At 32.6% G+C, this 22,044-nt stretch overlaps 2 protein-coding genes, 1 long non-coding RNA gene and 1 pseudogene across 4 annotated transcripts; 2 read left to right on the top strand and 2 right to left on the bottom strand.

Annotated features, from left to right (window-relative positions):
• Nucleotides 1–4,916: 4,916 nt before the first annotated feature.
• Nucleotides 4,917–5,985, top strand: LOC123221028 (DNA polymerase delta subunit 4-like). Its single transcript, XM_044643695.1, has 2 exons — nucleotides 4,917–5,135; nucleotides 5,618–5,985. The coding sequence occupies exons 1-2, from the start codon at nucleotides 4,967–4,969 to the stop codon at nucleotides 5,809–5,811; spliced, it is 363 nt and encodes a 120-aa protein (XP_044499630.1). The 5' UTR covers nucleotides 4,917–4,966; the 3' UTR covers nucleotides 5,812–5,985.
• A 293-nt stretch (nucleotides 5,986–6,278) lies between these two features.
• On the bottom strand, nucleotides 6,279–7,951 carry LOC123221440 (annotated as a pseudogene).
• On the bottom strand, nucleotides 7,734–12,727 carry LOC123221027 (maltose excess protein 1-like, chloroplastic). Its single transcript, XM_044643694.1, has 9 exons — nucleotides 12,364–12,727; nucleotides 12,030–12,203; nucleotides 11,288–11,578; nucleotides 11,084–11,173; nucleotides 9,957–10,058; nucleotides 9,749–9,867; nucleotides 8,467–8,529; nucleotides 8,265–8,326; nucleotides 7,734–8,120 (listed from the first exon to the last, which is right to left on the bottom strand). The coding sequence occupies exons 1-9, from the start codon at nucleotides 12,607–12,609 to the stop codon at nucleotides 8,038–8,040; spliced, it is 1,230 nt and encodes a 409-aa protein (XP_044499629.1). The 5' UTR covers nucleotides 12,610–12,727; the 3' UTR covers nucleotides 7,734–8,037.
• Nucleotides 12,728–19,427: 6,700 nt separating this feature from the next.
• Nucleotides 19,428–21,516, top strand: LOC123221957. 2 transcript variants are annotated; one of them, XR_006503332.1, is made up of 2 exons: nucleotides 19,428–19,583; nucleotides 21,283–21,516. It is a non-coding gene; the product is annotated as an uncharacterized LOC123221957 (long non-coding RNA). The 2 variants fall into 2 exon arrangements; XR_006503333.1 differs by having other exon boundaries at nucleotides 21,050–21,516.
• Nucleotides 21,517–22,044: the final 528 nt, after the last annotated feature.

The raw sequence follows: 22,044 nt of genomic DNA, 5'->3' as shown, positions 1-22,044 counted from the left end.
AATGCACATCCCTCTCTCATTCCCACAAACATATCTCGTCACATTATCATTACGTAAGATTTATTACCTTTCATAGCGAATCTTAAATGCAGCATTTTTCCATCTTAGCTTAAAATAAACCTAAAAACATAAAAACACTTATGTGAAAATTCCTGGACGTTATAAAAGACTTGCAATGGATTGTATTGGTGTAAATAGCTATTTTAAACACTTGTGTTCCAACAGCTTTTTCCATCTGAGACCAAGAGGGTTGGCGGAATCTAGACATAGATTTTTGTATTTTATAACTATCAATACAACATTAAATAACATTAAACAACTTTAAACAATACAACAACATGAAATTATAAATTAAACAATTTAACATGAAATCATAACACAATTATATTTCACGTGAAGTCATAAATATGAATCTACCTTACACATAAAATAAGGGCTTGAATCAAGACTGACTTGAATATGGATGATTTTTTATAAAATCTTTGCAACAAATATGAATTTTCTAAAACATTTTGAAAATTTTCGTCTCTCATGAGTTTTATTGTTCAATCACAGGTGCTTTCTTGATTGAAGAATCGTCCTACTTCGATTTTTTTTTCATATTGTAGAGATTTCTTCCCTTGTTGGAAGGCTGAAGAAAAAAAGAAAGATTACTATTACGGTATTCTTTCTTTCTACATAGATTGTATCAACTAAGGTATTTTAAGGAAAAAGATTACTATTGTGATATTTTTATTTAGGATTTGAGATGAGTAATATATATGTATACATGATTTAAAAAAAGAGTAAAAAATTCAATATCCTTATGGATTATTTGTGTTACAGTTTCAAAAAAATCACTACAATTTTTCTTGAACTTAAATAATTAGCCTTAACCAACAATGTCTCAATACTAGTCTTTTTCAAGAGTCGCACAATCTTTGGCAATAAAGGTCAAAAGTTATCATAATACTGATCATGAGTCTCCTATATAATTAATGTTTATGGTTCATATGTGTGTATTATTGAACAAGTGAATAATAATATGCACAAAAAAACTGTTAAATACTAATAAAAGACCAATATAATTAATGATTTTATATTGTAATATTATCAAGTATATTATAATTACATATTAATTAAAGTTTGATTTCTAATAAATTACTAGTTGAATCCTTGCAGTGTTTGGTTTGAAACTTCAAATAGATGCCCATTATGAAAAATTTATGGTATAATAACTTGGTGTCATAAGACATATTTTTCTAGATAATGTTATCAACATATGCATAGACTTGACTATATGACATTTTAATCTTGCATCTTACCACTCACTGCTTGGTTAAAACAGTTCCATTCCATCTAATCAAATCTAATCCCACCAAAGTGTTCACACATTTTTTACTTCCAGTTGTAGACAAAGGTACTTTTGTTTGATTAAGCTTGACAAAATGGAATGCTAGTACCTCATTACTCATGGAGCCTCTCCCAAGTTGCACGAAGGGCATTTTATGTCTCTTGATTACACATGAAATATTTTAGTAATGTTTTGTGCATGTTATATAAAGGGTACCTTGAGGTAGACACTAAATCTATGTCTTAACCTTGTAGTGATATTGTGTGAAAAAAGTGTTGAATTTTATGAGTAATCATATTGCTGAAAGGTTATAAGTCAATCACTAACACTATTTTAGTCGAACGACCACGATGTCTTGTTAGAGGCCAATTTTAGTCTGTGTTCAAATAGACGTTGGGCCAAATTTTTTTATATGAATTTGGTCACTATCAACCTAACAAAGAGTCTATGAATCACACAAAAAAAGACTTGATCAAACTCTAAAAGCATAAAATTATTCGAGCTAAATCTAATCTGGAACTTAAATAGCGAATTTTGAGTCTCAAAAGGCCTTTAAACTCGAAGTGCGATTTATTGCACCTAAGGACCAAAGTGTAATAATCCAAAGGTGTTTATATATATGTGAAATTGTGGATATGAAGCTTTATCCAATTTGATAAAGACAAAACCATCATTTTGATAATTTTGAACTAGTATAAGGTTATAATGAGAAAGTCACACTTGTACATGGCATGTACATGGTAAAATCACACCCATGCATGAATCATGTATGAGTGAACATCATAGATATACGGTTGTAAATGGTCTATATATAAAAATATGCTATTTTTTGTAATACTGATTTTACTATTTTATATACATAATGTATGCCCATGCATCCTAAACACCTAGAGTTTGTGTAACACATAAGTGATTGCATTGGTGCACTGGTTGAAACCTTTTAGAGTTTGTGCTTCATGTGGATACCTAGTCAAAGGTGATTGCAACCAACCTTGAAGTCTATCAAAGTGAAGGAGTTAGCAAATGTAAGTATGAGTTTTCATAACACCTTATAGTTGTTTGTCATGTTTGTGATTCAATATTTATACGAGAGTGATCCTAGTGAGGTTATACAGTTTTGGATGTCTGATATTAAAATTTTAAAGAACAATTTTGTTGTTGCTAAAGGTCGTATAATCTTACAATTTGTTAGTGGCTTGGTGTAACACATAGATGCACTTTGTGTAAACGTGTTTACCAAACTAACTCACTAAGAGGATTCCATATAGATGGTTATCCAGTATCTATGAAATAAATTTTTTAATAGTTGTACATTATATCCTTTGATTTGAGGTCACTAAGTTGTCTTGTATAAAGGTCTATATGGTTTGATGTAAGCCCAGCATAGTCCTTTAGAAATTATTACCAAAAAGTGGTGATTAACCATATTAAGAGATGTACAAAGGTCATGATGGATTAATAGAGAATCTATCACTCTCAGGTACAAGAGTCAATATCTCTGATAGACTTATTAACGGATGTACACAACCACTTGAATTTATGGTTATAATAGGATTAAGTCATTGCTAATTCCAATACCACTTGCTCATTGATACAAATGTTAGTCAATGCATATCGAAGATTCCCTAAGGTAGACACTAAGTTTGTGTCTCATCCTTGAAGAGATATCATATAATGAAAAAATTGAATATTACAATAATTGAAATTTTGAGGGATAAAATTTAATCGTTGGCGTTTGATCAATTAAGTGGCCATTATGCCATGTTAGAGGCCAATCTTGGCTTGTGTATAGATGGTTGTCAAATTATAGATTTGATACGAATATATTCATTACTAGTATGACAAAAAAATTATGGGTTACACACAACATAGGTAGATTTTAATTTTAGAGGCCTTAGATTATACAAGGTGAATTGGGTGTTATTGAATAATTTGACTTAAATATGACTAAGTCTACTTGAAGTGTTAAAATGTAAAAACCAAAAAATGGATAGGCTTGAATGAAATTGGAAGATAAGTTGGATATCTAATTTGGATAAAGATAAGTTGAAAATTAAATAAATGTTAGGTCAGATGAATGTCAGTTCATAGTTTATGAATGACCATTCATTACTTGAGTTGACCCTTATTTGACAATCTTATTGCATATTTATATTTATGCATGATAACAAATTTTGAGTGATATGATAAAGTTCATATAAACAATCGTGCATGGTGCATTAGCGATCAATTCTTGTTTTCTGTATGAATGAACAAATTTTCAACCTTATATAATTTTTGTCATTTTTCAACAATTATACACACAACCTATTCACTAAGGTTCTAGCAGACCATATTGGATCTTTCCATCGCCTCTAACACCTCATGCCTTCTATGGATATCAAAGGTGTCATCCTACACTTGGATTAGAAGCAGTTCTCGTTATAGTTATGCTAGATAAAGATGAATAAGCCTTTAACAAGACAATATGTATATTCTTAATCCCCAATGAATTTTTGCTTAGGGTTGGATTTAAACTAGACTTGTTTGAACTCAAGCTCGAGCTTGGCTTGAACAAGCCCAAAACAAACTCAAGCTTCAGCTTTAAAATTTTTGAGTTTAAACTTTAAGGGTGTTCAACTTGTAAAGCTCATGAGCTTTAAAATTTTGATATGAATTGACCAAAATAACATTATTTTGACTAACACATATTAAAATGATATCATATTAGTAATGAGTCAAACTCAAAGCTAGATTCAAGCTCATACTAAAGCTGAACTCAAACTTGACTACTCTCAAAAAAATCAAACTCAAACACCTTTAAAGCGAGCTTGGTTTGGTTTGAATGCAACTCTATTTCTATTGCATCTATTTAGTTAGTGAGTAGGAAGAAAGAAAAAAAAAAGAGATGAAAGAATTTTGTTGACCAGAAATAAAATGACAAGATATAGAAGGAAGCTCACAAAAGAGAAAAAGCTGAAGAGAGAATGAGAGAAGATCTTAAGTAGATAAGGAATGATAAGAGACTAAAATAGGAGAATAAGAAACAAAGGCAAGCTTTTGAACAAGAGGGAAAAGCAAGGAGACTAAGAGAGGTTTGTTTACAATAGACGAAAGACCATGATGGTGTAAGGAGATGAAGGTGAATGGCATTGAAGGTGTGTGGCAAAGTGCTTATGACTGAAAACATTAAAATAATATAAAGAAGGCAAATTGATGAAAGGTTAAATGTTGCTAGGATATGACATCAATATTTCAACGAAAATGGTTAACTATGGTATATGAGACAACCTAGAGTTGAGAGAAAAAATTATAATTTATAGGGGCAAACTATTTTTCAATTTTAACTAAAGATATAATACATTTTTGTCTCTTAACTAATTTTATTAAAAAAATAAATTTTAGTACACAGTTTAAAAATAGATTTTTTAAACTTAAAGTATAGCATTATTATTATTATATCAAAGTTCTGAGTTATGGTCATTCCATCCATTATTTGTATAATATTTTTTAAATTTTGTCACCCAATGGGTGGGTTGAAACCCGGGGGCCCGTATCCGGCCCAATAAGGAGAAAATACTTTTATAAGCAGCAAACGACGGATTAATTTTTCGAAGTTTGAAATTTGAATCTCTGATTTGCAGTGATAGTTAGATGGCAACGAGATCATCATCCAAAAATATCGAGGGTTTCTACCGGCACAAGAAGAGCACTGCCACCAAGAAGACTTCGAAGAGAAAGTCCCCCAAGTACGTTGCCTCCTTAGACTCCGATGTTACCCAACCGGCGGCCCTGATTTCTCACGGTTCCTTTGATCTCAAAGGTTTTTATTTCTTTCTGACTTTATAGGGGTTTGATAATTTTATTGGAATTTCTATTTCTCTTTTTAAAGAATCGTTTTGTTAAGAATATGATTCAAATATTCAATTGTTTTTTGCTTTTTTTTTTTAAGATTAATTGAGATATGTTTATAGTAAAAAAGGCTCTTAAAAAGTTTTGTTTTTGTTTATTTATATTTTAAAACAACTTCGTATAGAAAAATTTTTATTTGTTTTTAACCTTCCCTTTTGGTTATTTTTAGCAGCTTTTGAGAACACCATTAAAGTAGATTGGTAAAAATCTGTGTTTCCAAGAACATAGAATTATATACAATTTAGCAACTGTTGTTTCTTTAAGTTGAATGATGAAAATCAGTGAGAAATTCATTGTGATTGTTAAAAGTTGTTTGTATTTGGAAATGCAGAGATATTTATGTAATAGATGAGATTTCATATGAGTAATGTTATGAATTGGTTGTGGTGACAGATGATTATAGTAAGAATGAAGAAGCACTGAGGGAGTTTGACATGAACATGTCATATGGTCCATGCCTTGGTATAACCAGACTGGCTCGATGGGAACGTGCTACTCGTCTTGGCTTAAACCCTCCCAAAGAAATTGAAGGCCTCTTGAAAGCTGGAGCGGTTCAAGGTGAGTGCTTGTGGCATGATCGTGTTTAGGAATCAGTATGTTTTTGTCTGTGAAAATCTAATGTGTGGAAGTTATGTTATGTTCAGCCCCTAGCTGTACTTTTACTAGATGTTTGAATGTAGTGAAAAACTAGAAGTGTTGTTGGTAATTTTAGTTTATTTTGTCTTGAACAATTGGCATTTCATTGTCTAAATCTTTCTTCATTCTGATGTGTCAATGGTATGGAGAGATGTAAGAATTTCTCAGTTTCATTTCTAAAGTCATTTAGATTGAAAATAGGGAAGTAAATCAGGACCTGGAGCATGACTTTCTGATTAAAGTGCTGTCAAAGGTTAATGAGATATCAAGACCGACAATTCTTGATTGTATGTTCTTCGGGTTAGTTTAAACACCATCAAAATCCTATTATGAATTTATGTGAATTGAATTAGGATTTACAAAACTGCCAACAAACTGTCTATTCGAGACAGGTTTGAAATAATGATAAAACCCAATATTAAAAGGATAAGACGATGCAAGTCCTGGAGTGATCCAGAATAGGCTCCCGCAACAATTCGCCCTGCTGATACAAGTCCTTTCTCCTGGGTTTAGTTTTCACATCATCAGGTGTAAAAGATGACAAGAAAAGTGGCAAAGAGTGTACTCACTGCCTGTATTAGAAGGGCTAGAGGCAATCCAGAAAAATCGTCTCCTGTAACTCCAGTGTATGATGCAAGGTATCTGCTTATCATGAGAGATAGGGCTAAAGCCGACATAACCAGGCCATTACAGATCCTTCACATCCTGGAGGACGGAGATGTGCTTAAAGATTGAATCGTAGAATCTTAAAAAAGAATGTAACATCTAACAGACCTGAGAAAGCCACAACATAGGGTTTGGCATTACCATCTCTCGATAACCCCTTTCACAAACTGTCTGAAATCATGAAAACTTCCATCATTACTTGAATGGCTGAAATAAGTTTCCTCAGACCAATTTTAAGAGACGATTATAGATGACGCCCAATAAAAGGAATACAACCTGATCAAACACCTTACAGATCCCCTATACTGATGAATCAATCAGTCTTCAATTGTTGTGTTTAGTAGAAAGACATTGTTCCAGTCAGTGCTGGGATTATTGCACAGGATCTGCCAACAGCCAACCATGTTACAGAGAAAGCAATCTCAGGTTTTCATAAAGTTGTTGAGAGCTCTGCAAGCTGTTTCTTAATCCCAACAGATGGACTTTTAGGGAGGATAAGAGAGACTTCATGGACAGTAATAGTTAGGAAAAATTGGAGAGCAACAAGAAGGCTCGAAAAAGAGGAACACAGAGTGAGGGAAAATCCATTGATGCCATTGTTGCAGAGAAAGGAACTAGGAATTCACAATCATCTTCTTCGGCTAAACTTCAGTCCTATGTTTTTTTTTTTTTTTGTGACAAACTTTTTTCGAGTTAGATATTTTTTTTTAGAAGTTATATCAATCATATCAAATAAATTAAACTTTAGAGCTAATTACTGAATATATAACCATTACATCAGATAAATTATTTAACTTCATATAAACACTGAGGACATTACAAATAAATTTCAATTATATTAATATCTTTTTATAATTGGTATTGGAATAAAATATTAACAGAAAATTTTAAGATAAGTTAACCTATGGAGAAATATTTGAGTTTTTCAATTGTTGTGAATGTGCATTCGAAACTACGCTAAAACTTAGACAAAAAATAGTCTTTTGCCCATTTAAATATTCCACCCACACGATCACCACCCTTCCACTACCAACACCAACACCTATCTCCACTCACTGCCTATCGATTTTGCCCTTTTAAGTTTCGTGGGGGAAAACAAGTGACGAACTGGTACATGTTATGCCAAAAATCACATAGGGTATAGGCGATCTATTCTCTGCTTCATCATATGCATTCCTATCTCAACATCTTTCTATTGCGCAGTCACTGGACTCACCAGAATGAGACAATTTTATAACATAAACGAAGCTATTATTCATGGGCTGCTGTGTAACCACTATAAGACACCAGACAAAATAGTATAAAGCTACAGTCCCTGCCCCGCCTTATGTTATTACCTTTACCACTTACAACATTATTATTTTAAGTTTGTCTTTGATTAAAAAATAAAAATAAAAATTGATGACCATATTTGACCTCCTCCATGTTTGCTCAACAACTGACTTCTGAAAGGATACAAATAATTTCTATATTCCGTGGCTTAGGATCACTTGTTCTTTTGTGCTTCAACTTTAACGTCCAAAAACCAACTCTTTCAAACATGTCATAGGTGAGTTGTATCCGTATACAACAGTGTCTTTCCACAAAGCCATACCTGCTCAATCCGAATTAATCAATATTTATTCTTTTTCAAAGTAGATGGTTGTGACAATTGGGGCTGGGGGGATCAGATCTGAGGAGTCATCTTTAATAATATTATTCCCCACAAGTAATGGTTCTATGTGAATTTAGAAAGTACCTATCCATGAAAATAAACCAGCTGTAGCTGCCAAAAAGAATTCCCTGCTGATAACATTGAAGCTGAAATCACAATGAAATTTATTAGTTGAGATTAGAAGTCTAATTCTAAGAAGCACAATTAAAACTTTAAAATTTTGAAATGCAGGTTAAAAAATTTTAAAATTTTGAAAGGCAGGTGAAAAAACTTTCTACTTTCTTACCAGTACAGACAGGCAATATTCCCATACCCATAAAATAGGGCTGCCCAAGTTGCACCAGTGAACCTGCAAGCATAGTTGAATGAATATACTTATGATATTTTACACAAAAATAAGTTGGTTCACTATTATGGAGACATGATGAATTGCAAGGTTTTGGAGTAATGGTTCAGAAGTAATAGAAGCATATAAAATTTTTTTGGTGTCAACTCAAATTTTGTTCTGACATTAAGACACATTTTTTGTCGCATAAGCTAGTTCTACATGTTCCCACATACAGATTTCTCTCAGCTGCTTTACAATTTCCATATTCAGACGGTTTGTAGAATTTTTAACCATTAATGGGAACTGCTACCTGGGGATGGCAATTATACCCTAATACCCAGGTCTCCAAACCAACCCATTCGGAGAGGAGACTCTCCAAATGGAGATGAGGACGAGAACAAAAAAATCCCTGCGAGCAGGAATGCGGATAGACATCTCCCTGCCCCACCACAAACCTGTTGCCTGCTTATTTACTATAATATACATTAGCTTACACAAATAATTACTAAAATACCATTAATATATAAAACCCACCCCTAATTCATTGTCCATCATTGAGCCGGAATAAAACCCTAGATACCTCTTTCCCATCTTTGAGCTGAAGACTCTCTTGTCCCCCCACTAGTTAAAAGTCCAGCAGGATCAGAGACCAATCTCTAACCCCTAAGAAACCAAAACACCCACCAAAAGATCAGAAAAAGAGCCAAAGACAGATTTTTTTTAAAACTGATGAAGAACCAATAGCAGAATCTTTGATCTTCACATTGATCAACCCTTTAGGGCCAGACCCAAATGATCTTCCTCAGAATGTATCAAAGGTTTATCTGCAGGTATTGTTGTTGTTAATGGTTTTGAGATTGAATGTTTTCGGGTTCTGGGTTTACTATATCTCCATCTACAAGCAGCTTCCCTTTCTCCAAGTTTTCTCTTAGACCCAAGCTCATCAATTGTAGCACTGAAGCTGCATGGATTGATGTCGGAGCAACAGACAATCTCTGCCAACTGTTGCATATCCGGTAAACTTCTTTTTTTCCCTTTAACTCAATGTATCGTCTGTTGCTATTATTTAAGATAGCTTATCAGCATGAAAGATGGTTTAATTGGCTGGCCAGAAGATATAATTTGAGAACTTAACAAAATGTTTAAGGTTTAACAAATAAGAAATTGTGACACTTAACCATACCATTGCCTATCTTATGCGGAGCAAAAGGAAAATGTATTAACAGGGGAAGGGCCATACCACATCAAATCACGAATAAAGAGTGCACGTGGGATCATAAGTGCATTTCCGATCATACCAAGCAACATTGAGAAGGCTGACAAGCCTTTGATGTTATCAGGATACAGGAAATTCGTCCACTACACAAGCATTGTAAATTTCAGTCAGAGAGAGATATCATAACCTGTTTGATGTATCAAGAAAGAAAATTGAAGCATTCAAATAATACCATCTGTGAAACAGGCATCCACATGAAGAGAAGGGTTGCCGTCCATCCAGATAGTGCTCCAACCACTTTGATGCCTTTCTCTGTAAGTTTGCCCATTCTTGCCTGCAAATCTTAGCAGAGGGAAGTTTAAAAGATTGCTTCATCGAACTGCATATCTCTCTATATTGATATGAAGATTATATAAATGAATTTTAAACCATACAAAATTAGTAATCTTGATTTTAGATGAAAACCTAAGGTCATTTATTTTACAGAAAATTGCTCAAGAAACTAGTTCCCATTTTAAAAGGTTTGCTAGAAGGAAATATGCAAAAGAACATCTTTGGACTTCAGTATATAAATAATTAAGTTAATAATGACTTGAGTGAAAAGGAATTCAAGTTTAATACTACATATTATAAAACTGCAAGAATGCACTGTCATGCAACATTTAGCACTGCACTGGACAAAAAATGCTTTGATGCAGCAAGGTAAAATTTCTACATGGAGTTGAGTATTGCTTAATCTTCTTAACGCCATTAGCAATGTAGTTTTTCATTTCAACCAAACTTTGCGTATAGCCGCTCATTTTCTAGAAAGGTCACATGCTATAGTTGCCTGATGCATTCCAATTCTCCAGGCCCGGAAGTTAACAGGACAAGTCATTGTCAGTGCTGGTCCACCCAGGTGAAATCAAAGTAGAATTTTTCTTTAATGATTTATATGAAATGCACATATCAGGTTAAACCAAGGTTGCATTCAGCTTAATTATTTTCTCCACACCAAAAAATGTGTGTGTGTGTGTGTGTGTATAGATAGATAGATATATGAATATTTGAAGATTGTTCTCTTGAGGAAGATAAATATGTGATCAACAACACTGAATATCAGGAAAAATAAGGCAGGCAATCAGCTTTGCACATCTTGTCACCATGTAGATTAGAAAATTTTAAAACTTCTCTTTCTAAACAAAAATTTTTGCAAAAATTCATATTCCTTAAAATTTGTGCAAAAATTCATATTCCTTTAGAAGAAAGGATTTTCACACATTGTAATCTGCAAATATAATCCAAATTTCTTAGTAGTCAAATCTGCAGTACACCATAAGAAGATGTAGATTAATACCCCATAAGCAATGAAAAGCTTACCATACCAACAGCTGCCAAGCCTACAGCAAAAGCTATCACCCCTGGAATAATACTGTTAGGTACATATGGGAGAAATGTAGACCACATCACCTGCAGTCAAACTCATATAGAAAAGGTCATGGAGAATAAACATGTTGCAAGACACTTCCTTAATCACCTTGTCAGTGGAGAATAGTTAGAGATTAACAGGGGCAGAGAGTTTACTTGAGGAAGGACAGTTACTCCTCCAACGGTAATAAAATCTTCCCAGAATCGCCAGATTTCAACATTCAGCATACTGAAGTAATTAAGGAAGTTTAAAACAAGACCACTGGCCACAACAAATGAAGTAATCACAAAGTGTGGCAGAGGCATTGCTTCTCCAATTGCAAGCTGCGCAATGACCACATATATTGAAACAACGCCCAATGTTTGGACCAAAATAGCCTCTTTCTCCCTTTTCTTTACAAAATAAGAGAGAAGTGAAAGATTCCCAAGCAAACCAGTAAGCATGCCCTGCATTCACAACATTCACTTTCTTGAGTTCCGATGATGAAAGATCTATATCAGCGAACTAGAAATAGGACTTCAACTATCCAATTGTACTTTCTTATTTTTATATAGCAAAATTCCAGGTCTCTAATAAATCCTTTATTAAATTATTTCATCATTTTAAATGCTTAAGCTTGTAGAGTTGCATCAATAAACTCAATGAACTCCAACTCAACTATCTGCAAGAAATTAAGTGCTTGCGATAAAGGTTTTTCGTGTACATCATGCTTAGAAAATCCCCAAGACAACTCTTCACGGAATTCCAACTGCAGATATCGAACGAATACCAAATGGAGACAAAAACAACCCGGCTTTGTGTCATCTAAGGCATTTGCAGGCATAACCGCCCACATAAAAAACCAAGCGCTTAAAATAAATTGTTAAAAAGATAAAGAAATTGATGCCATCTCGTTACCAGCCATGGAACTGCCAAAAGGGCAGTTTTGTCTCCTGTTAAAAGATTCCGAGCATTAAGGATTATCTGAGGCATTTGGATCACCGTAAATGGGATGTTCGCTGCTCCAGAGAACTTGGCTGTCCACGAATTCCATTCCTCAAAGCTCTTATTGGTACTTAAATTCGCCGACTCCTTCAATGATATTCCAACAAAAATTAGAATCATTAAAAACAAAAACAAAAAATCATTTTACATCAAGAATATTAACATTTGTTTCAATTTAGGCAAGCTAAAATTGACATTTTCAGGCCAAGTTTAAAAACATTAACAAAAGTGGTAGAATTAACAAAACCTGGTGAAGAGGATGAGGGACGTCGGAGTCAAGAGCTGGAGGTAGATGCAGACGGCGGTTAAGACGAAGAGAAACAAGAGTGTAGCGGCTGATTAGCAACACACTGTTCAAATTTTTAAGAGGCTTGAAAGACAAAGACTGTGATTGTTGAGGAAATGAAGGAGAGTTCGTGGGATGTCGAAAGCGATGTGTAGGTGGTGATCTAGTTGCTGAAGCTGAAGGAACAATCAAAGACTTAATAGCCATTGAACGTTAACAAAAAATGAAGTGAGGAAGGGGAAGAAAAGTGGAGAGGGGAAGATTGGGCAAAGTGCCAGTTTGCCTACTCAAAGGTAGACACGTGGACGGAAGTATGGGTGATCTCCCTTTGTAAGATATTTATTGCTTGACTGACGGATTGTGATCTTGCAAAAAGCTTTTCGATCTCCAGTGTTTCAATCTGTTAAATTCTTATAAAATTATTGAAAAAAATAAAAAAGTTCTCAGACGGTCATGTTAAATAATATTTTATATCTTAATTTATATATTAATTTTAATTAAAATAGAGAAAATTTTAGTATAAACATAAATAAAGGTATATGACAAAATGAAATTTCTTTTCGTATTTACATATGTTGGTATAATTTTACTCAACTTTTTTCTTTTATTTATTATATATTTATACTACAAAATCTAATATAAAACTTAAGTTTACAATCGCTTTCAACCATAAAAAACACAAACTTCAGTCAGTCAACTTTTCATTATCAAAATCTTGCATAAAATGCATCATAAACCCTTAATCTTAAGTATTGATCTAAACCCTTAATCTTATCATGCACAAACCCTGTGATTTTGTCAAGGAAATAAGATTTTATTGATAAATTTTGTTTTTTGTCAATTAAATTATATATAGTACTGATAGTTCAACCAAAAATTTTTATTAGATTAGGTAGAATGCATGTTTATGATGTATTTAGAGTGAAATTAATGTAGAAAATATAACCGGTGAAGAATGAAGGGTTCAGGTGTGCCCCCCTTGGGCTTACAAATGAGTCTGTTGTAATTTCCCATTTAATTTCAAAAATTATAATTTCCCAAGTTCATTTGTTGTATTATAATTGTTGCACGTTTTATTTTCGTTTCAAAATTAAAAAAAATTGTATTTATGATTCGGTTAAAAGGACAATGAGCTACTAAAAATGACAATATTATGAGATATGTAGGTAGAGACGAAAAAACGATTTGCACTGATTTCAAAGGATTTTTTGTGAAAATTTGCTATCATCTCCAAATCAATCAAAGTTGATCACATATCCACACATATACCCCTAATGAAGCATCATTGACTGGAATGTCATTGGAGATTTGAGATGATGATGTTGAGTACGTGATGTTGGTAGGAAACAAGAGGATTGACACAACTTTATTTTATGAAGAGATGTATCAAAGGAAGAGAAAATCTTCAAGAAGAATAGGTTGATGATGAATAAAGAGAGAATTATCTACATACAACTAGACACAACCATAGTTTTCAAAAGTATGATGTGAATCATGATTATGATGATAATGAGGATTATGATAATGATGTTAAGGGTAATGATGATGATGATAACGATGATGATCAATTCATGAGGTTTGTGAAAATTGACGAGATGTAGATTTATCTATTGAAACCTTGAGATGTATGATGCATAAGAAGATGCTAAGAGAAGTCAAACCAATGATCTTGATAAAAAGGTTGAGTGTAGTGCAGGACATTATAGTTCAGTTGATCATGAAGCATATATAGAAAATATTCATGTTACTAATCCATTTTAGTGGGACATTGAAAACATGAGTATTGGTAATCATGAAAAATGACCTGATAGAAGTAAAAAGTAATGGGTTTTTATAATTCTAAGCAAAATTGAAAGAATTATTTGAAAGACATATTTTAGAGACAAGTTTTCAAAAAAGAGTACATTACTCTAATAGGAACCAATGGGAGTTCAAGTGTTTAGGGGAGCAATGTAAATAGTAAGCATGATCAATAAAGGATAATGAAGGAGATGTATGGGTGTTACGTTTTGTGGGCAAAGAATACACTTGTCCACAAGATCAAATATTATCATATTATAGACAGGTTAGTGATCGAGTCATGAGGACAATCCTTAAATCAATGTTTGTGGTTGATTGCATATATTGACTGAAAAAAAGTATCTTTGATATGACAAATTGATACAAGTGCTCAAAACATGCCATCCTAAACATTTATTGTTGGGTCATGGTTAATTTTTTGTTGATAATGCTCACCATGTCTTTTTTCTTGTGGAACGTCAATTAGACCTGAAATCACGGGTCCCGTGAAATCTGTACTCACTTACATGATGGTTAACACCATATATCTGAAAAAGACAAAAACATATTTGAATTAGTATAATGGCACAAGTTGGTTGTGAATAGCAATGCACATTACTATTCATAATAGGTGTCAGGCGTAACGTCCAAGCCTTATCAGAGCCAAGGTTGTTCATATGCTAAATAATACCAAACATGTCATGCTTAGGCGGGAATTTTCTAGGGTTTTTTTATGTTTGGAAGTTCATCCATATTCATCACACAACTTATGCAAATCAGACACCTTTTCACAAATTAAAGTTAACAAATCAAGCACATAATCGCCTAGAAAGGTCTTTCCAACACATATAATTCATTTCTAACTAAAAATATAAGATTTTTCCTTAACCCAAACCTTAAATCTAACGCCCAAGGCCACTAACCACATCGTGATTTCTGATAAAAGAAAAGTGCAAAAACTTGCTAAGCATTTTCCTTAACCAAAAAACAACTTTTTAGTCGAAAATTTCCTAGCCCTAACACACTTATCATCAAACAATTATTCTTAGATAAAATACCAAACAAGCACTCAACTTTACTACCATTATAACATCAATCACTACTAAAATGTCAAAGAAGATTGAATGACTAAATCAAAGTTCGTTTGAATCAACTGTGTATGGAGTGAGTGATCTTGAGAAGTAAAGGGAAATAAATTCAAGTGACACGAAATTAAATTGCACCTAGTACAGAAGAAGAAATGTGGGCTGGTGCCTAGTGTGGAAGAAGAAACGCGTAAAGGGTTGGTCAAAATACTGGGTATTTTAGGAAGTTTATTGTTTTTGTGGTATAAATGTATAAGTAAAAAATGTTGAGTAAAATTTCAAGTGGTTATAAATGTGGGCATAAATTTCAATTTCCTTAAAGGTATTAATGATGTACAATCATATGTTTAGAGCAATCTATAATTTTGAAAAAATTTAGTGATGTTAATGCAATTTTAAAGGGTTTTTTGAAAATTTAAAAAAGTTGGTATGTTTTCAAAATTTTTAAAATTTCAAATAATCCTTGATAGTTTCAAAAATAATAATTACACCATCAAAGAAATAATAAAGTAAGGGTTTAAATGTAATAGTACAAACTATTAGGGATGTAATATATTTGTAAAATATATTGAGTGAATATAATAATTTTTAAAACAAAATATGGAAAATATTTATTAATCCCTAATAAGTTTTTAAAAAATGACAACTTATAATATTGTTTACAATTGAGTTCAATAAAGGTGTTATTGTAATATTCAAATTTCAGGCATCATTGAATGATTGCTAAGAACATCCTTAATACTTAAAAAGGATTAAGGATGTTTTTTTTTTTTTAATTTATGGAAGAGAATAAGAGGTTACTATAAGAGGGTATGATGATGTTAGTTTCCAAACAGGTCAAGAAAATTTTAAATCCCAATCAAGATTTGTTTTTAGTTTAAATAGTAGTGTAGTAAGTTAGAAGAGCTCCAAGCAACATACTATGACAGATTCTATAATAAAGTTAATGTATATCGTTTTGTCCAATACAACTAAAAAAGTAATTCGAGCAAGAAACTCATAACTAAACTTGAGGCGGTTCTTAGTAGAACTGGCCTTATAGAACTCCATTATGATAACAATTGAGCGATAACACAAGCAAATGAGTAGTGGTCTCATAAAAGATTCAAACATATACTCAAATGGTTTCACCATATCAAAAAGAATCTACATTGTAAATATGTGTAGGTTAGCAAGGTAGAAACAAATGACAACTTGACAGACCCATTGACCATTTAAACACATGGCTGATTAGCTATAATGCAAGTGCGAGATTATTAGTGCAGGGTCTCTAAAGTCAATCATCATAGCTATGTAATTAAATCATGATGAGGGGATTAGTGCATGACACCTGATGGTAAGAATCTTATGTGCATATTATATGATTATTCTTAGAATGTCCATAACTCTAATATTGTCATGACTTAGGACACGAGTAATAGTGATAGAGTTATCATAGTGTTAAACATCCTCATTGAAATGATGACAATTCTCACGTGTTAAAATTATTTATTAATAATTTGATACAACACATAGGATTACATTATAAATATGTTTACCAGACCTGTCCACCAAAAGGATTTCATATGGGTGGTTGCTTTAGTGTTTATACAACATATCCTTTTAGTGAACAAAGGTACATATGATCTTTAGATTTGAGGTTATTAGATCGTCGTATGTAAGGATTGGTATTTTTGACACTAGCCCGACATAATTCAATTAGAGAATTGCTAGAAATGTAGTGATTAGCTTTATGAAGACTATGATGGATTAACAGAAGATTCGTTACTCTTGAGTATGAGAGTTGATATTTCAATTAGGGTCTTCTAATGGATGGTCACAACAAATTAATCATATGGCCACAATAAGACTGACTTAATACTCGATTCAATATTAATTGGTCTTTGATAGTTGTTGGTCTATAAAAATTCGGGATCATTAAGGAAGACATTTTATCTATATCTCAGTCTCGAAAATACATCATATAAAAGAGAAATCAAATTATATAAGTAATTGTATCAATGACATGTTAAGAAGTTAAACGTTAACCCTCTACTAATTGGGTAGCTATGATATTTTGTTATGACTAAGGCTGGATTTGAGTTGAGTTGAGCCGAGCCCAAACAAGAGTCAATTTGTTTGTAAGTAGGTGAGTTCTGGCTAGGCTCGAGCTCGCCAAGCTTTAGAAAACATTTGTTCATGTTCGATTCGCTTCATGGCTTAAGTATTCGTGATTGGCTCGCATAATGCTCGGGCTTGTGTGGACATCATCAACGGTTAAATGTTGTCGAAGAAACATGAGGAGGAACTAAAGTTTGAAATGGTAGAGACTTTCAAAGAGAAAAAACTGAAACAAAGAAACCAAAATGTTTTGAAGAGAAGAAACTTCCTAGAGAAACTTAGATAAGAAATGGAAGTTTGAAATACCTAAGACTTTTGAGAAAAAGAGATTGAAATAGAGAAAGCAACAAACGGAGAAAATAATTTCCAATGATTATTGGGGATTTCCAAGGAAGAAGGGGTTGTAGCCTACTTTAATGGTTTGCGATTCAAATTTCAGATGACATAGGTTTATTAGTTTATTGAAACATGGAGAAAATAATATTAAATGCTTATTGGTTTATATGAACAATATGAAAACAATTTCCAAGGAATGAGAGATTTCTAAAGAAGAAGGGATTTCCCTTCCCTCCTAATTTATTTTTAAGTCATAACTAAATGTGTCATAACCAGAGTCATTTAGTTATGAAAAATTTTAAAGCAAGCCGAGCATGGCTCTGTTCGGGTTGGGTTTCATATTCATATTTTATTTTAATCATGTTTGTGTTCAGGTTCGAATTCATGCTCATTTTCTCCAAGCTCATTCTAGGCTTATTCAAGCAAAACTTGTTTTAGGCTTGAACAAGTTTGCTTCAAATCTAGCCCTAGTTATGGCATATTGTTAAATATTTACTATAGTTAAGGCTGGATTCGAGGCGAGCTTTTTTGAGCTCGAAATGAGCTTAGCTCGAACGAGCCCGAAATGAGCTTGTTACAAGCGAACACGAATACGAACACGAGCTGAAGCAAAAATCAAGAAACGAACGCGAGACCGAACCCGAACAGAGGAATACTCGGCTCGGCTAGCTCGACGAGCCGAGTTGAGCTCGTTATTAATATGCTGGCTGGCGGTATTATATGACCTTCTGCGTTGACTTTGTATTGTGCAGCTACATAAAAAAGCTTGCTTTGTTGGCTTCCCTTAAACTAAAGCAAAAATGTTGCCGTTTGGAAGCAATTAAACTAAAGCAAACCTAATTAGTTTCCTTTTATTTTTCTGTTGTTCTTCTCTGCTGAAAATAAACTAAAAACTAAACTATGCCAACAAGGTTTTCCACCTTTCTTCTCTGTTGTTCTTCTCTGCTGTTCAGCCGCCGACAAGGTTTTCCACCTTTCTTTACTTCTTTTAAAATATGTTGGGGAGGTACACATATTCTGTTGATTGCTTAAACATGGTTTACGATAGTTGTGACAATTTTCCCAAACATTCCTGGATTCAGCTTGGCTCTCATAATTTTCACTTTCAACTAAACTACTCTTATTTTTTTAAGTTAAATACGAGCCCAAACTAGAGCCGAGCGAACCCAAGCTATTAGATACGAGCTCGAGTTAGGTGCGAGTCGAGCATGAACACTTAAATTATAAAGTGAGCCGAACACGAACATATGTTTTGACGAGCCCGAAGCAAACTGAAAATCGAGCTGACTAAAAACGAGCCGAAAACAAGCTAAACAGTGTTCGGGCTCGATTCGACTCGTATCCACCCCTAACTATAGTCATTGAGCTTTTAGATGCATTTTCGAATCATCTAAAAAAGGGTTCACAACTACGTCATGGTAAACTCAAATGGTCATATTAATAAACCAAACACTTAGAGAGAGAGGATTAATTATTAGATGTTGGCTAGCACTTTCCAAAGGATAATAAAAAATAAAATCATATAAAATGTTATATGAGTGCAAAAGTAACATTTTAAAAATTAAGATGTTAGTGAGATAGAATTAGGGTGCCTAAAGTATATGTTTGATATACATGCATGGTCACAGTTTAAGTAAAAAATTTAAAGGGACCAATTAACAATTTCATAATTTTTAATTAGCCATTAGTATATAAATAAGGTTTTAGTTCATTTTAAGAACATAACTTCATTTTAAACTAAAGCTTTCTCTCACAACATACCAAAAGCTCTCCCTTCTCTCTAGCTCTTGGCCTTGGTGGCTTTTTGGCTTGGTGATGCAATCTTTTGGAGGTTCTTTCATGTGAGAGACTTCTTCCATCATCCTACATAAAAAAGGAAAGGTATAACTATTTAACCTTCTCATGTTTTCTTTTTTATGCTTTGATTCTTGCCCTTATATACATGCACGTCAATCTTTGCATCATTTTCTTCCCCATTCTCCTTCAAATGGTATCAGAGCCATTTTGGCTCCTTGCATGTTGATTTTTGAACTAAAAATGTGTTATTTGTGCATAATAGTATGTATATATGACATATGTGTACATGCATGTTGTTGGTTTGCTAGGAAATCAAGTTTTTAAAGCTTATTATTGAAATGAAGCTCTCAATTTTGAGAATTTGCTGGGTTTTTTGTTTCCTTTTTATATGTTCTAATGATTTTAGATGAAGAACATATGAATTAATGCATGTATATGATGAAGTGTTCATGAGATGCATGTATATGTGCTTAATTTAGACATGCATGTGCTTTTGGCTTGAAAAATTGAAGTTTAAATCCTAGATTTTTTTTTTTTTAATGCATGTTTGGTTGGATGTATTTGATGATATACATTAGAAATTTTATGCTAATTTTGTGTATAGTACATAAAATACATCAATTAAGGGCATGCATGTATGGTATATGCATAGAAAAGTTTAATGTATGGTGATATGTTAATATATATGCATATACATGTTGAAATGTTCATATAAAATTTTGGATCTTTTAAACTTTAGTTCAAACATGTTAAATGTAATTTTAATACTGATTAAAGCAATTTTGGGTGAGTATTAAATTGTATGGAATTAATTTAATTACATAGAAATTGAAAATGCGATGCATGGTAAAAAGGTTTTGCATGTCATGTTGAATGGTATGTTATGTATATGTGCCATGAATGTTTAATGCATCATTTAGTTTAATGTGATTAAATAATAAATTATACATATATATCAACTTACGTTTAATTGAGATTAAGTGTAAGATGTGATTAAAAGTTGACAAGAATTAAATATATTCATATAATATATGTGAAGACATGTAAAATGTTGCCTGTACTTTGCTGTAATCATGGTGAATTTAAATGTTTGATTTAAAATTGGCATAGCAACAAATGTTTGATTCAAATGTGGGGTTTGTAGTGTTTTGAGTCCATGATTGTGTCCAAAAAATTTTGCTTAGGCCACCAAACCATATAAAAAACTTTGTCTCTTTCATTGTTTACTAATTTTTGCTAACTTACAAACACTTTATATAACGTTTTAATCACACATCTCACTTAATATTTCTAGCTAGTTAAGTACATTGGTGTGTATTTTTGCATCAATAGTTACCAAAACATATGCATTGATACTTCATAAGGTACAATCAATAAAAAATAACATTTTGCACAAGTTACAATAAATTTTAGGTTATCGCTCTATAATATCTATATGTGCGTAGCAAGGTTATTTATGTCATTTTATATTAAGTATGAATTTATTTAAATGTAAAAATATGTTTAAATTAAATTATTTAATAAAATAAGTGGTCAAATGGTCATTTCAGAGGAAGGAATGCCCATTTAGTTGGTGCCAAGTGGACAATTAAAAAAATGCGTCATGTTATAAGTGGATTAAGAGGTGAACGATCATTCTTATAAGGTATAAGGTTGTTCCAATAGTTATTTTATTGAAATTCTATATAAAAAAAATCATGATCTATGATTTGGCCTTACTCCCATACGCAAATACTCACTGAAACTATTTCTTCTCACATTATTTTTCAATTTCAATCATTAGGCAAATGACTTGGAAAGGAGATTTAAGGTTAGGAAAATGATCTTCATCGAACCATATACACTTGGAAACCAAGTAGAAGTCTTGTTATATTTAATGTAATTTGATTTCGGCCAAAAATTATATTAGTTGTATTGATTTGAATTTGATTTTGACATGATGAGATTTTAATATAAGATTAATGTTAGGTAAAAAATGAAGATTTGTACATAAAGAGAATAATGAAAATAGTAAATGTCATTTGTTGTGATTGTCATGGATGTTTTGTAATATGTTTAGAATATTTGGTATTCTAGAGGAATGATATTGTGATGGATGTGTTGGAATTTAAAATTTTTATGAAAACAAGCCAATTTTGTTGTCATAGATACCATGGAACAACCATTTCAAGAATAGGAACAATCATTCCTTAATAAAACTAGGGTTTTTGAAAAATGATAGAATGTCTAACCCAATAGACAGGGATGATCGTTTTTTTCCACAAAGACTAGGTTACAATGAATGCTCATATTGAAATATAGAACGATCGTTCATATAGAAAAAAATAAAAATGTTTTTGGATAGATGAATGATCGTGAGAGAAATTAAGTGAATGTTCAAAGTAACAAAGAATGGATGCTCATTCTCAAAGTCGTGAACGGTTAAGTGTAGGAACAACCATTCCATAGTAGAGAACACCCGTTCTAGAAGTATCCCATGGGTTTTAAGTGCAAGAACAATCATTCTATAGTAGAGAACACTCATTCTAGAAGTGTCTCACGAGTT

This window comes from Mangifera indica, chromosome 7 (genome assembly GCF_011075055.1).
Source record: "Mangifera indica cultivar Alphonso chromosome 7, CATAS_Mindica_2.1, whole genome shotgun sequence".
Lineage (NCBI taxonomy): Eukaryota > Viridiplantae > Streptophyta > Magnoliopsida > Sapindales > Anacardiaceae > Mangifera > Mangifera indica.
This window is presented reverse-complemented; position numbering and strand designations above follow the sequence as displayed.